The sequence below is a fragment of the Penicillium antarcticum genome (assembly GCF_028974205.1).
Source record: "Penicillium antarcticum strain IBT 31339 chromosome Unknown utg000002l_segment0_segment0, whole genome shotgun sequence".
In the NCBI taxonomy this organism is placed as follows: Eukaryota; Fungi; Ascomycota; class Eurotiomycetes; order Eurotiales; family Aspergillaceae; genus Penicillium; species Penicillium antarcticum.
The window spans coordinates 3,437,946-3,453,017 of NW_026695300.1; the positions used below are offsets into that span (position 1 = coordinate 3,437,946).

The 15,072-nt window shown below is 48.5% G+C and overlaps 6 protein-coding genes across 6 annotated transcripts; 4 read left to right on the top strand and 2 right to left on the bottom strand.

The window, feature by feature from the left end:
* Positions 1-558: 558 nt before the first annotated feature.
* Positions 559-1,377, bottom strand: N7508_002272 (uncharacterized protein; the record flags this gene model as incomplete). Its single annotated transcript, XM_058460338.1, has 1 exon — positions 559-1,377. One exon carries the CDS (start codon positions 1,375-1,377, stop codon positions 559-561), a length of 819 nt encoding a protein of 272 aa, XP_058323870.1.
* A 1,042-nt stretch (positions 1,378-2,419) lies between these two features.
* Positions 2,420-3,391, bottom strand: N7508_002273 (phosphoglycerate mutase-like protein; the record flags this gene model as incomplete). The annotated part of the gene is made up of 4 exons (XM_058460339.1): positions 2,420-2,676; positions 2,743-2,902; positions 2,960-3,304; positions 3,356-3,391. The coding sequence occupies 4 exons, from the start codon at positions 3,389-3,391 to the stop codon at positions 2,420-2,422; spliced, it is 798 nt and encodes a 265-aa protein (XP_058323871.1).
* Positions 3,392-6,921: 3,530 nt separating this feature from the next.
* Positions 6,922-8,140, top strand: sfh5 (CRAL/TRIO domain protein; the record flags this gene model as incomplete). The annotated part of the gene is made up of 2 exons (XM_058460340.1): positions 6,922-7,526; positions 7,573-8,140. The coding sequence occupies 2 exons, from the start codon at positions 6,922-6,924 to the stop codon at positions 8,138-8,140; spliced, it is 1,173 nt and encodes a 390-aa protein (XP_058323872.1).
* Positions 8,141-8,662: 522 nt separating this feature from the next.
* N7508_002275 (TATA-binding protein-associated factor TAF6) lies at positions 8,663-10,103 on the top strand (the record flags this gene model as incomplete). The annotated part of the gene is made up of 3 exons (XM_058460341.1): positions 8,663-9,032; positions 9,100-9,518; positions 9,567-10,103. The coding sequence occupies 3 exons, from the start codon at positions 8,663-8,665 to the stop codon at positions 10,101-10,103; spliced, it is 1,326 nt and encodes a 441-aa protein (XP_058323873.1).
* Positions 10,104-11,427: 1,324 nt separating this feature from the next.
* On the top strand, positions 11,428-12,965 carry N7508_002276 (adenosylmethionine decarboxylase SPE2; the record flags this gene model as incomplete). The annotated part of the gene is made up of 2 exons (XM_058460342.1): positions 11,428-11,548; positions 11,602-12,965. The coding sequence occupies 2 exons, from the start codon at positions 11,428-11,430 to the stop codon at positions 12,963-12,965; spliced, it is 1,485 nt and encodes a 494-aa protein (XP_058323874.1).
* Positions 12,966-13,743: 778 nt separating this feature from the next.
* Positions 13,744-14,953, top strand: N7508_002277 (transcription initiation factor TFIID subunit 11 family protein; the record flags this gene model as incomplete). The annotated part of the gene is made up of 2 exons (XM_058460343.1): positions 13,744-14,243; positions 14,302-14,953. 2 exons carry the CDS (start codon positions 13,744-13,746, stop codon positions 14,951-14,953), a joined length of 1,152 nt encoding a protein of 383 aa, XP_058323875.1.
* Positions 14,954-15,072: the final 119 nt, after the last annotated feature.

Here is a 15,072-nt window from a genome sequence, read left to right on the forward strand (position 1 = left end):
TAAGTAACATGCCATGTGAGACCAACTCCAGCCCCTTCCGCGCTGCTGCGTCAAAATACCTCCCCCTTACAAGGAAGGCCTCAGGTAAGAGTACGATATACCTTTGTCCCACATTTCTGGGTCCCGACTTTCCTACGACTGGACTTTACCTGGCCCCGACTGATGAAGTCAACAGTATGTGAAAAAAAACCCCCCCGTGATACCACGCCTTCATAGTGACTTGAAGGCTCATAATATCCTTGTCGGGGATGATGGTTATTTACCAGGGCTTCTTGATTGGAAATCTGCTGAGTGGTATCCTCAATACTGGGATATTACAAGTGCGATGAGATTTGGGAGGGGAGTTGGTGGTACCAAGCTGATCCTTGTATTGGTGGAGATCAGTACGATAGCAAATTGGCTTGTGATATTGCGCTTAACTTATTGACGGTTGACTAGTATATAGCTTTTGGAAGGGAGCGACTGGTCCGTGGACTTTTTCACTTTTCTTGTTTCTTCTTTGCAGTTAAATTCAAGTATACTGATCCAACTAAGCCTATGAACTTTTTTTTTTTTTGCTTAAAGAATCAACATATTATTACCGGGCATCATCTCCCTCATAAGATACATCCAGTTGGGGCTTTGATCTAGACCGAGTGACCAGTATTGCCGAAGGAAGAATAAAACCTTGCGTCGATCGAGGACTCCACTGATCCTCATGACAATCTCCATTTCATGAGAGACAACCTCTTGCAGTTCTGGCAGTCCCCTACATTCTGTGCCTAGGATGAACAGTGGCCAGACAAGATCATGGGCAAATGTCTCCTTGTTCGAGAGGGAGTATAAGTGATTCAAAATCGAGTCTCGAGAGGCTTGAGCATTGATATCGGAAATAGAGTCATTTGTTAATAACCGATATGTGTATATTAGACTGGCATGATAAAAGATGCAAATCAAATGCTGGAAGTCTTGTCGGACATGGCAGCCCTGTAGGTGTATATTTTGGCTTAAATGTACCATTCTCTGCTTTGCAGCTTCCACCTCGAAAATGATGTCCTTGACCTGGATTGGTGTCACATCGGCACCTTTGTCATGTGTAACTCGCTCGATTCGTGTTACTCGATGAATGACGCGTACAAAGTCACTGAAGATGGTGATATCGTCGGAGTTCTCGAATCGATCACCTGTGAGCTCATCCGCTGCATCAAATGTTGTGAGACCAGCAAAAACGCTGGCGTAGTAGTGTTCATAAAGAAGGAATTTGTCGATTTGGTCAAGTGAAGTCGCGCGAGAAGAAGTCTGCTCTCTCCATTGAAGCATCACTCGAGCTGCCTGCAGATGCATTCGCCACTTGATAGGTTCCTCGCTATGAAGCTCGACATTGTATAGTATGAGCATTGAAGCCAGAGCATATCGAATCTCGCCCGAAAAACAATGCCCAATATGAGGTGACTCTTTCTCTCTCATAGATCTTATCTGCTTCGCCAGCAAGGCTAATGCGTTATTCCGAAATTGATGTGAAATATGTCGCAGATCTGTGCATCGAGGGTGATCTGGCGCATATTTGTATGCAAGGTCTTCGGATGAGAGAGACAGTACAGAACAAAGAACGGTTGATGATATGCGCGTGAGAGGAATGATGATCTGACGCCATGGATTCCTTGGGCTATCCACCCAAGCAAGCTTCCGTGCAATGTTTTGTTGAAAATGTTGCATCAACTCCCATATCATAGGGTCAACAATAATCGCCAATTCTCGACTAATTGATGTAAAACAATAACCAGGGGGCGTAGATTGACTCGGAAATTTCTCTCGACAATTTTTAGGAAAGTTGGGATTTGCCTCGGCGGGTCCCAAGACCGGTAGCGTTTTCCCTGTTAATCTTCCCCTGCTGGCCACGCCATGACCCCATTTGAGATAAAATCCATAGCCCGGGCATTGCAGACCTCGAGAATGACATTTCCTACATTCTGGTAGGGTACGATCGCATTTTATACGCCTAGCTTTGCACTTGTGGCAGTCTTGTTAAGGTTAGCTTGATAGCCAGAGAAAGAATTTCGTGTCACTTCACTACCTTTATCGGCACTTGTATTGCTCAAGGGTCTTGCAGACATCTGAGTTGTTCAAGCAATAGAGAAGTGACAGCGATATGGCATTGCGTAGATTGGGCGGCAAAATTGGGGGTTGGCTGTAGGCTTCAGCGCTAGAGGGCAACTCAGAAGGAAGTCAACGAGTTTGGTTACAGTTTTGACAATCACGTGGGATACTATAAAGTCAAGGCCATCCTCCCTTTAGTCTTTATTAGCTACATAGAGAGAGACCTCTCAACATTGGTAACTAGACATATACAATTGTCGAAATATCTAACTGAGTAGGTGGTTTCGTCGTTTACTGCTTGTATTTCTGGTAGTAGACGGAACCGGAGGTTCGTCCTGGCAATTCATTCAACCTCAATAACTTCTACTGAGGTACTTTCTTTCGATGTGCCAACCGGATATCCCTGCTCTGCCCAGCCTATTAGCATCTGCTCGCATATCACCTTTTGAGCCTCGCGCGTAGGCGAAGTATTGAATTTCCCGCGTCGGTGACGTGATTCCGTCGTTTCTTGCAATGGGGCATCATCCAATTGTTCAAGGGAGCCATTCTTCTCCTCGGCAAACTCATAAGTTCGATATTCGACATTGGTCCAGGAGGTTGCTATACCACATTAAGTCAGCCAGGGACTTGAAACACAGTGCCTCTGGGAAGGGATCTTCGACTCACCATCATGTTTACAACCATCTTCCCAGTCCTCAGTCAGGAAATGTAAGAAGTTTCCATGACTGACAACCACAATCTCTTTCTCCGGTCGATTCTTTAACCAATTCCTGGCATCTCTAGCGCGGACACGAAGCTTTCCTAGTGTTCCTTCGTATCTCCCTGTCTGTTTTCATGAACTGATTAGCTCCATTACACCGAATTCGACAGGAAATAGAATTACTTTGCTCGTCCAATCCCCTTCCACAAAGCTCAAGTCCACTGGCAAATTTGCGTCGTTGATCTCCTTGCGCAAACTGACAATGTCGCTTCCCACATCACAAGGAAAATCGCTGACCTCTTGTAGATCCGGCAGCGCAATCAATTTAGTCCCTTGTTGCTCTTGAAGAACAGAGCCGAACGCCTCCAAACCAGTGTAAATGGCACGGCGCATCGGTGAAGCACATACTAACTCGATGGCATCTTTGGAAGGAAAGCTACGGCTCAGCTCCAAACATTGCCGTTTTCCTTCCTTTGTCAACATCGGATCAACAAGGCTCCAATATTCGGGGCCGAGGTTATGGTATCCCTATGGATTGTTAGATGAATGCCGAGAGACCCCGATATATGGCAGACATACTTGTGCATGGCGCACTAGATGGAGCTTTGTTGGCATTTTGATGGAAAGTCTGTCCAGCCTCCTGATAAAAGTGAGTCGAAAGAATGTTGGATGATTCCAAGTTCGAGCGGGGGAAGAAGCTGGTCATTATTTAAGAAATGTAGCTCAGGGTCCGGCCTAGTATGCCACGGATCTGGTCCATATTTATGCTTGTCATTGGACACCCATAATCCATATACAGTAGCAAGGTAATGGCCTGTTACTCGTGGCTTTGACGACCCCGCCTCGAGAAGTGCCCGATGTCAGACACATGGAAGCTTGTGCAAATTGATAGATTTGCCTGATCGCTATTGAAAACACTCTGCCTTTACTGTAACATCTTCTTATCCAGGCTTACCGCGGGAAAAAGAAATGTGAACATAAAACGTGGACGTCAACCGTGGACGGGGATTCGCATCTCATGGGCACGGCCCCACCTGGAGCTTTAATTGCCCGCCTTGGCTTCCTTTTACGGACTAGCGGGTATTTCCAAGTTCTGTGGGTCACTGATGTATAGGGATTTAGCTGTCTGATCACTACACGTAGCTTGTAGCTTCAGATTACGCTAGAACAGGCTGTCATCTATATGTAAATCTTGAATCAGCCTCATTATCACAATAGCCGTGGTGTACGTTTGCCTATGCCTACCGTGCAGATCCCATCGACACATGAGCTGTGTTCGCACTCCAAAGACAACTCACTACATGCAATATATCCTGCATTGGAAAGCTTCTAAAATGTATCCAGAGCCCAGTACTTTCAATCCCAGATTTTGCCATCCTCATATCAGGTCGCAAGCATTTTATGCTCAGAATACCAGTGTGATGTTTGACGGCCTATGAGACGTGATGGGAATGACTTGCATTGGCCCACCATGTGTGTAAGTAAACATGTAAAGGGCCACTATTTTGGCTTCCAATCACAAGTATCCAACCAAGGACAGACAGAAACGCCGGGCTATTTCGACTTCTTCTAGATACCTCTTGGTAATAATTTTTGCCAGTTGAGTCAACGCATATAACCATTCAAATATGCTATGTACTAGAAGGGGAGTCTGTGAGAAGGCCTGATACTACCAAAGTATCTGCGAACAAGTCGACCACTAGGGATAGTAGACTATGGGAGAGGAGAGCACGTAAGGGTGGTTCAGAGAAGAGAAGAAGTGTCTAAGTTGCTAATCATGAGAGGGAAAGTCTCATATATTACAAAGTGCTGAATCATCCGCCACTACTTTCATGTAGTCAGCACTTCCCTCACTACAGTACTTATATAAATATAGCATGATGCTTACACCGATCAATCAGCGAGACCAAATCGACAAATAGGCGACAGCGGATTGAACACCACTTGCCATGCAAGGGGAGCTGCAGCTTTGAAGATGAAAAATGGAACTCAGAGAAGCATACACTCGGATATCCAAGCCGAACACGAATCCCCTTGCGGTTGGTCAGTGAAGCTGTGGATCATATAATCTATAGCCAGAGAATGTAGTCACAGGATGCATTCTGAAGATGATTTATATATATCCAAGTGCTATGTAATGAGATGAGTTCTCCGGAAAAGCAGACACTCCTAAAATACCATTCTTACCAGATCCATACAAACATTTGACCAAAGCAAAAAAGTATCGGACCGCCAGCCTTCTCACATGTGGGCATACTTGGCTCTGAAATCACTATCCCCTAAATCGACGTAAAGCCTGGAAAGCAAAACTGGGTCTCAGTACAATTTTTCCATGACCAAAGCCTACTTCAATCTTGAGTCATATCTCTTCCATGGATTCTCTGAGAACAGCGTGATTATGTGAACTAATAGCATTGAGCCCTTTCAACAAAGCCTGCGGTATGTAACAGACTCTCAGCGGGTATTTTCCGGATGAGAGCAATACGAGTAGCGGGATCCAGCTGAAACGGCATTCTCATGTGAGGTGTTCATAACTAGTAAAGATGGTGCTCATATTAATTTTTGAGCGTGGTACAATCATATGCATAGGAAAATAAATTCTACCGAACACACCATGGGTCCTTCACAAAATACTGAAATTGATTACTAAGTGCACTATCCTTCGCGGAATTCTTCCAACGTACAACCAGAGGCAAGGGTTAAACACTGGAGAGGCACTCGGCGTGCTTTAATGAGCAGACTATGGACCTACTAAATCGGCGAAATTGGCTACTTTGCTCACTTGCTCGCCTGAAGATGCGTTATTTTTTTCCAACATGATAACCCGAGGTCGCCTTTCTGGGCCCGTAAGCCCAACTACTCCACCATATCCAACTCTCAACACGCGCACCGTACCAAGCCATCGCAACTTCGTCCCCAATTATTTGGACAAGGCGCATCCGTATTGACGGGTCGCTCGTTTCAAGTAACTACATTGCAGCAGTATAGTTTCCGTGGACAGAACATTCTCCGGCTCCAGCATTCATCCGCAATGGCAAAGGAGCCCATCGATGAAGTCTGCCATACCGTGCAAATATTGAATAGGTCTACGCCCCTAGGTCTTCTATAGTAGGACTTTGAGCTTCTAGTTTTTAAGTTCCGCTTAGCTACGAAACTGATAATTTAGGTGCTATCATATCTAGAATAGCGTTTCGTGTGATTAGGGGTTGAAAATGCCCCTTTTTTTCAGACCTAGAAGGCAATAGCGGTCGCCACGATATCTAGTCATAGTCTTACATCTGTTTCTGGCTGACTTTGACTAAAGGCACTTTCATTGGTTGTTTCTTTTGCGTGTTTGGTTTGAAGGTTGTGTCGTTCCATGGATCTCGAAGTATATAAAGTGATGACTGAACGCAAGAGATACAAGACAACTTATATACTTCTGATAAACTATACTGACTATGTTTCTCTAGAGAGAAACGCTTCAACTAGGTTGGTAGATGCACTTTAATTTACCAGTCTTGCATTTTTGTTGTCGACTTGTAAGAAATATATGTATCATGTGCCTGTGTCTCAGATCGATTTAATAATGTAAACTTTCAAAATTTGTGCAGTTCTCTTATGTATCTTGCCTCTTTTGGTCTTTAAAGATCTTTAAAAGGGGGCTTTTCCACTCAAAATAAACTATATGTCATGTAAATTTTTGATTTCGCTCAAGTTACCCTCCTTTTCTCTTCTTTGTTAAGCCCAAGCCCGAACTAATCAACACCAGCACTTCAAGTTACCATGTACCAAATCCCAAACAATTTGAGTCTCCATATTAAGAGCTGTATACGCTCTACAGCACAACACAGCATAGAAGATTGGGCGGAAAACATATCCAGTGAATCATCTATAGGGCTGGTGTTTTGATGCACCGCACCAAATCTACCAATCAAAAGCTATGTGACTGGTCGGTGCCGATCTCGGGATCTGCCATGTTTCGAATAATTGCAATTAAATAACAAAATTAAGGGAAATTATAGACGAAGTAATAATAGATAGGTGAAACTAAATAGGGTGGGGAGATTGATATGTGGCCCAACTATTGACAAGGCAACTACTCCCTACCCATAACATCCCCCCTATTCCCTTGCCTTGCTATCTTTCATCCTCAGTCCCAAGTCATGTCGGAACAAAAGCCAGTTGATGCTGCGCCTGAGCTCAAGCCCGTGGAGGCTGTAGAGGGCGACAAGCTAGAGGTTCCCGTTACTGCGGCTGAAAACAGCGAAGCTGCCAAGGATGAACCCGCGATCAATGCCCCGGCTAAGGAAGAAGAGCCTGCCAAAGACACTACCGCCAGCAATGCAGAGCCCGAAGCTGCTAAGCCCGAAGAAAAGGTCGAGAAGCCTGCCTACTTGATCAAGACCCCTGCGCTCGGCCAGTTCTTCGATCGCCTTCCAACCATTCTCACCAGCATCGGACACGATGAGATGTGGGGAGTGCAGCTTAAAGACAGCGCTGATGTTCCTACCGTCAATGTGCTAATCAAGTTCCTGCGCGCCAATGAGGGCAATGTTCAGGCTGCCGAGGACCAGCTTCGCAAGGCACTCCAATGGCGCAAGGACGTGAACCCGTTGGCGTTGGCCGAGTCGGGCAAGTACAGTGCATCGAAGTACGGGGGTCTGGGATACCTGACGACCTACGAGAAGGAGGGTCGCCCGCTGGTATTTACTTGGAACATCTATGGAGCCGTCAAAGACGTCAATGCGACATTTGCAGACTCGGATGAGTAGGTGGGAAATCTATTGACCAAAGTGCACGCTGACGTTTTCCAGATTTGTTAAATGGCGCGCCGCTCTCATGGAGCTCGCTGTGCAAGAGTTGAAGATGAAGGATGCCACTGAGGTGATTGAGTATGATGGCGAGGACCTCTACCAGATGATTCAGGTCCACGATTACCTGAACGTCAAGTTCCTCCGCATGGACCCCTCTGTGCGCACCGCAACCAAGAAGGTCATCGATGTATTCGCCACTGCCTATCCCGAACTGCTCAGCGAGAAGTTTTTCGTTAATGTCCCTGCGATCATGGGCTGGATGTTCACCGCCATGAAGCTCATATTGAGCCGCAACACAACCCGAAAGTTCCACCCCATCACCAACGGTGCCAACCTGGCTCGTGAGTTCCCTGCTTCTGTTGTGGAGCAAATCCCCAAGACTTATGGTGGCAAGGGCCCGGAGTTGAAGGATGATGCTCGCGTTGTCCCCTTGGTGGAAGACAAGCCGGAGGATAAAAAGGACAAGCAAGAGGACAAGAAAGTCGAAGAACCTGCCCCGGCTGAGCTCCCAGAGCAGGAAGCTCCTAAGCAGGCTGCCTTGGAAGAGCCAAAGGAGATTGCTCAGTAAATTTTGGCCGTCTGTTGTGATGCCCGGAGGAGCAGTGGATAATTCCTCGCTCTTGCTTTCCTGGCTTCTGCTCATTTGTGTTCCCTCCCACTATTGTGTATTTTTAGCCTGACATTATTAATTTCACAAAATTGCATTGTTACTAAATTGCATTGTCACTCTAATATCATTCGGGTTGTTAAGTTACTTTAGAGCATTGAACACTTGTACGGGTGACCATACCACCACCAGCGCAGTTCTTTATCGACAAGCTTTCATCCTGGTGACAACCATCTATTCAGCTTCAGTTTCCGGTACTGGTTCAGGGTCATATCTATTCAATTGCCCAAGATAAAGGTCATTCTACCGTCTCATCCCCTGAATCCGCTGGCGGTTCCAGCATGCGACCCGCTTTCTAATCCTCTAAATATACGACATAAGCTCGCCGGCGCCCGTCGCGACACGCTTCACTGCCCGCAGCGCCCGCAACACCTCACTTCTCTCTTTCTCTTACATCTCCAATCACAATATTGACTGCTCAGCATGTCTGTCTGGAATCCTGATAACATTCGCGACGTGGCTGAGTCCGTCGGCATCGGCAACCTCAACCACGATGTGACCGAGAACCTGGCCCGAGACGTCGAATACCGAGTTGCGCAGGTACTGGAAGAGGCTCTCAAGTCCATGCGCCATGGAAAGCGCACAGTTCTGACTACCCAGGACATTTCGCTGGCCTTGCGCAACCTGGACGTGGAGCCACTGTATGGGTACGACTCGACCCGTGCATTGCGTTTTGGCGAAGCCTCTTTGGGCCCCGGCCAACCACTGTTTTATGTTGAAGATGAGGAAGTGGACTTTGAGAAGTTGATCAATGCGCCCCTGCCAAAGGTGCCCCGTGAAGTCTCATTCACTGGTAAGTGGTTACCTCAGCAATGGAGCTTAGCATCCATCCAGTCATTAATATATTGTCTATAATCTAGCCCACTGGTTGGCTGTAGAAGGCGTGCAACCATCGATCCCTCAGAACCCTACCGCTGCGGACTCTCGCAACCTCGAGCTGGTCTCCAAGGGACCAAACGCCAACTCTACACTTTCGGCGATGAGCGGCACGGGTGACGTGTCTGTGAAGCCGTTGGTGAAGCATGTGCTTTCAAGAGAGCTCCAGCTATACTTCGAAAAGGTCTGCAGCGCGTTCTTGGATGAGACCAGCGAGGATTATCGCACCTCTGGATACTCCAGTCTTCGGGAGGACCCAGGTCTGCACCAGCTGGTACCATACTTTATCCAATTCATCGCCGAAAAGGTCACGCACAGCCTCAAGGATATCTTTGTCCTCACGCAGGTCATGCACATGGCCGAGGCATTGGTCCAGAACGAGTCTCTTTACGTGGACCCCTACGTAAGTGGACCCTGCAATAATAGAGGACTTAGTGGCTAACTATCAAAGATTGCTTCGCTCGTGCCCTCTATTCTCACATGCTTGATCGGTCGTCAACTCGGCGGAAATGCGGATCTGGTCGAACAGTTCGCCCTTCGCGATATGGCCGCCTCTCTGCTCAGCCGCATTTCCCAGAAATACACTCACGCCTCTCACATGCTCAAGCCTCGACTTGTGCGCTCTTGTCTCAAGAGCTTCCTCGACCCTTCCAAGCCGTTCGGTGCTCACTACGGTGCTGTCATTGGAATGCAAGCTATTGGAGGATCAGAAGTGGTTCGAGTGCTCATTGTGCCCAACCTCCGTGAATACAGCAAGCTGCTCCATGATGGACTGGAAGACTCTGCCCGTCGACCGGCAGCTGAACGTGTTCTGACTGCCCTTGTATCTGTTCTGGCTTCACTACGGGGCAAGCAGTCCCTGACTAATGGCCATACTGTGACCGATGACCTGCGGGCACGACTGTCAGACGCCGTCGGTGAAATCCTTGCATCTAGGATTCTGGAGGCTGGTGAAATGCAGCTGGCGCATATCATTCTTGAGGCCTAGCTTGTTCATCTTAACAATATCTGGTGTTATAAAATAGGTCGTGGGGTTTTCACGGCCTGGTGTTAGGGGCGCAGGAGGTGTTTTCAGAGACATATGGGTTTCAATAGTCTATTCTATCAATGCATGCAGTAACTACCTGATATGTCTCATCCGTAGAACGATTTAACCGCCAGGCACCGGAAAGTCTATTTTGCCCGTCGTCACCGCTCGTGTGCAACCAAGATTCCCAGATCCTCGCCCACTTTTTTCTTTTCCCTCCATCTGGCCAACATCGTCGACAGTCTGCATATCACTGCAGCTTTTGACCTCTTTCCATTGGTGTGTCATTCTGCAGGCTCTGTTCAATTCCCTAATCAACCTAACCTGAACCCTGATGTCAGACAGATTTTGATCCGTCGCCCCACGCCCAGAGCGGGCCCACAGAGAAAATCACTCATTACCAACAAAACTGCCGTACAGCGAAACATTTTGCAACCCTCCCCCCTCCTCTCGAGGTCAACAAGGCCCGAACAAACTTGCACCAATCGCCAATTTTAGCGAGCGATCCCCTGTCTATCACTCCGCTGCTCCCGAGTAATCAATTGTGATCTCGGGCACTCATTGGGCTACCGTGTGAGACTGTCTGACCGACGCTTTCACATCCCGCCGATGTTCACGAGTCTAGCTCTTTGCTACTTCTCGCTCTTCTAAGACTTTTATTGTTTTAGCCTTCCATGAGCTCGAGAGACCTTCTGCGATTCCTTTCCAAGCCCGCGAAGTAAGTCTTCCACTATACCTCGACGTGATATCCGTGATCCTATGACGTTGGATCAGGGTAGATGGTCAATGCTTTGGTTGCATAAAATCATGCTTTCTAATTCTGAAGCAAATTTATTACCTTCACTGTCGCTAATATTGATATTCTCTCCAGGCCTCGATAACACGACTCCCGTTTTTACAAACGATCATCTTTCCAATACCCTTTTTTAAAAGCAGCATTCTCGTCTGCTAGACCCGATACTTTGAACGGTATCGGTATCTTCCAGAACGAGGGTACCGACTGCTAGTCACCATTTCTCTAAGCGTCTTCTTCCTTGCCTTCGCATTTCGCCCTCCTTAGCAGCCCTTTGGACTGTTGGAGATTTACCTGCCTGGTTTGACCAGTTATTTTTGTTCAAGGGCCTTCTCTTCTCAGACGGGCATCGCCCCCTTGTTCGTCTGGGTAAGTAGACAGTGCTTTTACAGCCTTTTATCATCGGAGAGTACATAGGGCGGTCCGACGTCACTGTTTCAGCTTCGTTCAACTTAACAAGCACAACAGCTTCGGCTAAAATAATCATTGAAAATGGTTTACGTCGGTATTCCACAGAACTACACCCAGTCGCCGTCTTCGTTCGCGGGGACTCCGTCTCTGACCATCAACTATGAGGCCACACAGGACCTCGACTCGACCAATGCCTTTGAAGGTTTGTTGCGTCTTTCTTGACTGTAGTAGGCGTATTACTAATGAAAATTACAGGTCCCGAGAAACTTTTGGAGGTCTGGTTTGCGCCATCTCCGGCTGACCTAGGTGGCGCCGGCCCTGAGGGTCTCAAGAAAGTCCCAGGAGAAATCTGGAAGGACATGCTGGACCTGGTCAACTGCCAGGTGCTCTCCGTCATTTCATCTGATGAGATGGACGCGTACCTTCTGTCTGAGTCCAGCATGTTTGTCTGGCCGCACAAGTTGATTCTGAAGACTTGCGGAACCACTACTCTTCTTTCGGGTCTCCCGCGCATCTTGGAGATCGCCGCCTTGTTCGCAGGCTTTCCTCGCGCCACTGCTCCTTCGTCCCGTGGTATCACGGTGGCCGCGGCTCCTTACCGAGTCTTCTACAGCCGCAAGAACTTCTTGTTCCCTGATCGCCAGCGCGGCCCTCACCGCAGCTGGCGCGATGAGGTACGCTCTATGGACAAGCTCTTTGTCAACGGCAGCGCCTACATGATCGGCAAGATGAACGGAGAGCATTGGTACCTGTACCTCACTGAGCCTGGCACCATGCTCACCCCGCCGGCTAGCCCTAAGGAGGAGATCGAGTTCCCTGAGACCGAAACTAAAGTTTTGAGCTTCCCCGAGGCTGCTTCTCGCTCTGACTGCGATGAGCATGACGAGACTCTCGAGCTTCTGATGACCGATCTAGATGAAGAGAATGCGAAGCAGTTCTACTTGGAGAATGCCACCGCTGTGGCCGAGAAGCGTCACCGCAAGGTGGATCAGGATGATCATTTGGATGTCTTCAGCAACACCTCCGACATGGATGAGGAGACTGGTGGTATCTTACCGCCAGAGCTAACCACTGAGGGCCACGCCCTAGGCACCGTCGTCTCAGAGTCCTGCGGCCTGTCCGACGTGTACCCCAAGAGCAAGTTCCCCGATGCTCGCATTGACGCCTACCTGTTCACGCCCTGCGGCTTCTCTGCCAACGGCGTTGTGCCGGCCCCTGATGGCAAGTCTCCGACCCACTACTTCACCGTGCATGTCACTCCGGAGCCTCAGTGCTCGTACGCGTCTTTCGAGACCAACGTGCCACACTCCCAGAATGGCAAGGCTACTGCAGACATCATTCAGCAGGTCGTCGAGATCTTCAAGCCCGGCCGTTTCAGCATTACCTTGTTCGAGACTAAGCCTTCAATTGATGAGGCTGATGAAGTCAGTGGTGTGCATGATCAGCAGCATGCCCAACGTCACGCTCTCCGTCGCAGCAACAAGATGGAGCATGTCGAGGGCTACCGCCGTGTTGACCGCATCGTTCACGACCTTAATGGTTACGATCTTGTGTTCCGTTACTACGAACGCAATGACTGGAAAGGGGGGGCACCGCGCATTGGAGAGAAGGGCTTTTAGCGAGACTCAATCATGAGACTTTTGCATGGGTTCTATTTTCTCTCGCGTTCCGACCTTTCAGTTATTTGTGGTCATGTTAATTCCGCACTCAAAGTTTGCACAGTTGTTTTTGGCTTTCATTTCATTTCTTATTGTCAATCTTTAATGATTACATAGTACACAGCATCGCATGCTTACGCTCTGAGCGACTCTGTTTTAGTTTATTCATTTGACATTTCAATGCTAGTTTTGACACTCTTTATCTTGAATCTGATCGAGTTCATGCTTTATATCATCCCAAAAACTTATAGAAAATCTTGCAGGTATTGTCTGTTTGATAAGCCCAGAGCCTAGGATGTAGATTATCTATTGTTCAGTGCACAGGCGCCTGTCTCATTGTAGGGCTGCTATGTATAGTTACTGCATGTGGAAGGCGGTCAGATGCGTCCTTATCTCATGTCTCATCAAACTCGGGACCTCGACCATCCAAGTCCAAGCAGCACTTTTTGTCGAGTTCTTGTCGCATTCATTAAATCACCGCGATCCTGGCTTTTTGCTCGAGCCTGAGCATATACTATTATTGATCCCAGCTGGAGCCTGTTTTCTACTTTCAGGCCGAGCGCAAACGCGCTGCGCGATACCCGCGGACCTCACGATAGCTTCAACTTGCGCTCTTCAATCGCCTTCAGTCGACAGAACATCATTTTAAAACCTGCTGGCCCTTCGTTTAAAGTCATCCACATAGATTGAGTCTTATAATTCCTTCACATACCCGTCAAACTCGTCAAAGCCCTTCAAAATGTCGTCACCACCACCACCCTCTAACCCTCTCAAACGACCATCCCTCTCCTCCTCCGTCTCACAACCGCTCGGCAAAAAGCCGCGCATGCACCCATTGCGTCAGACCTCCTTCCCTGCACACATTGATGCCGGCGAGCGCAGTTTCGGAGCAACAAGTGATACCGGAAGCGTGACAGGGAGCTTCACAGGGAGTCTCGGCGGAGCCAGCGCGGATGGAGTCTTTTCTGGTGCAGCAAAGGGCAAGAAGCGAGGGAGGAAGAGCAAAGCCGAGAAAGAGCGTGAACGGGAGCGCGAAGATGCCCTCAGCGCTAGAGCAGGCGATTCCACGCGATTTGGGTCGGTTGATAACGAGGGCTCGGTTCGAGGTGGTCCTTCTGGCGGTGGTGGAGGCGGTGGTGGGGCAGATGATGGTGATGATGATGAGGACGACGACGAGGGCGAGCTCCTTGGGCGGGAAGAGGGTACTACAGATACGGAGGCTGAGAAGAAGAATCTTGCGTACGTTTTTGTCCTGTGTTCCTGTCTTTGTGGTATTGAAGCTAACATTTTTGAACAGGATTTTGGTTGATGCTTTCAATCCTATGCAGTCAGAGAGATACGACCTCTTCAAGCGAGCGAAGCTGCGCAAAGAAACACTCCGCCGTATCGTCAACCATGCCCTATCACAATCCGTCCCCGCCAGTGTTGTCACCACAGTCAACGGTTTCACGAAGGTCTTCGCTGGTGAAATGATCGAAATGGCACGAACAGTCCAAGCCCAATGGGCCGATGCACACGATCTAGCCGCACGCGACGCATTCGAGGCCGAAGAAGCCGCTGCCGAAGCAGCGGCACAGGCCAGAGCTTTAGGTCTACACGGAAACTCGAAACCCTCAACACCAACGCCTGGGGGAACTCCTCTCCCCGGCTCTGGCAGTGGAGTCAAGAAAGAGCCGCATGACTCTGACCGTACGCCTGCATCCTCTATTCCTCCTTACTCATCCCATCCCGGTACTCCTCTCCGTCCTAAGCGTGAATTCCGTCCCCCTCCAAACCCACACCGAGGTCAGCTTCTACCTTCACATCTGCGCGAGGCTGTACGGCGCGTGAAGCGTGATGGCGAGGGTGGTGGTGTCGGATACTCGGGATTGAGTATGGAGAATCTGGGAGTCCGAGGTGCATTCACGTGGAACTCTGGAAGTGGGGGTGGAAGACGGCTGTTTCGATAAATTTGGGATATTCATTGTAAGATATCCATACCTTCATGTCTAATAATACCTAAGCGTTGATGGTATGGGTTTCGGTAATTGGAATAGCAGACTGGATCTGTTTTATTTTCGCTACAGTT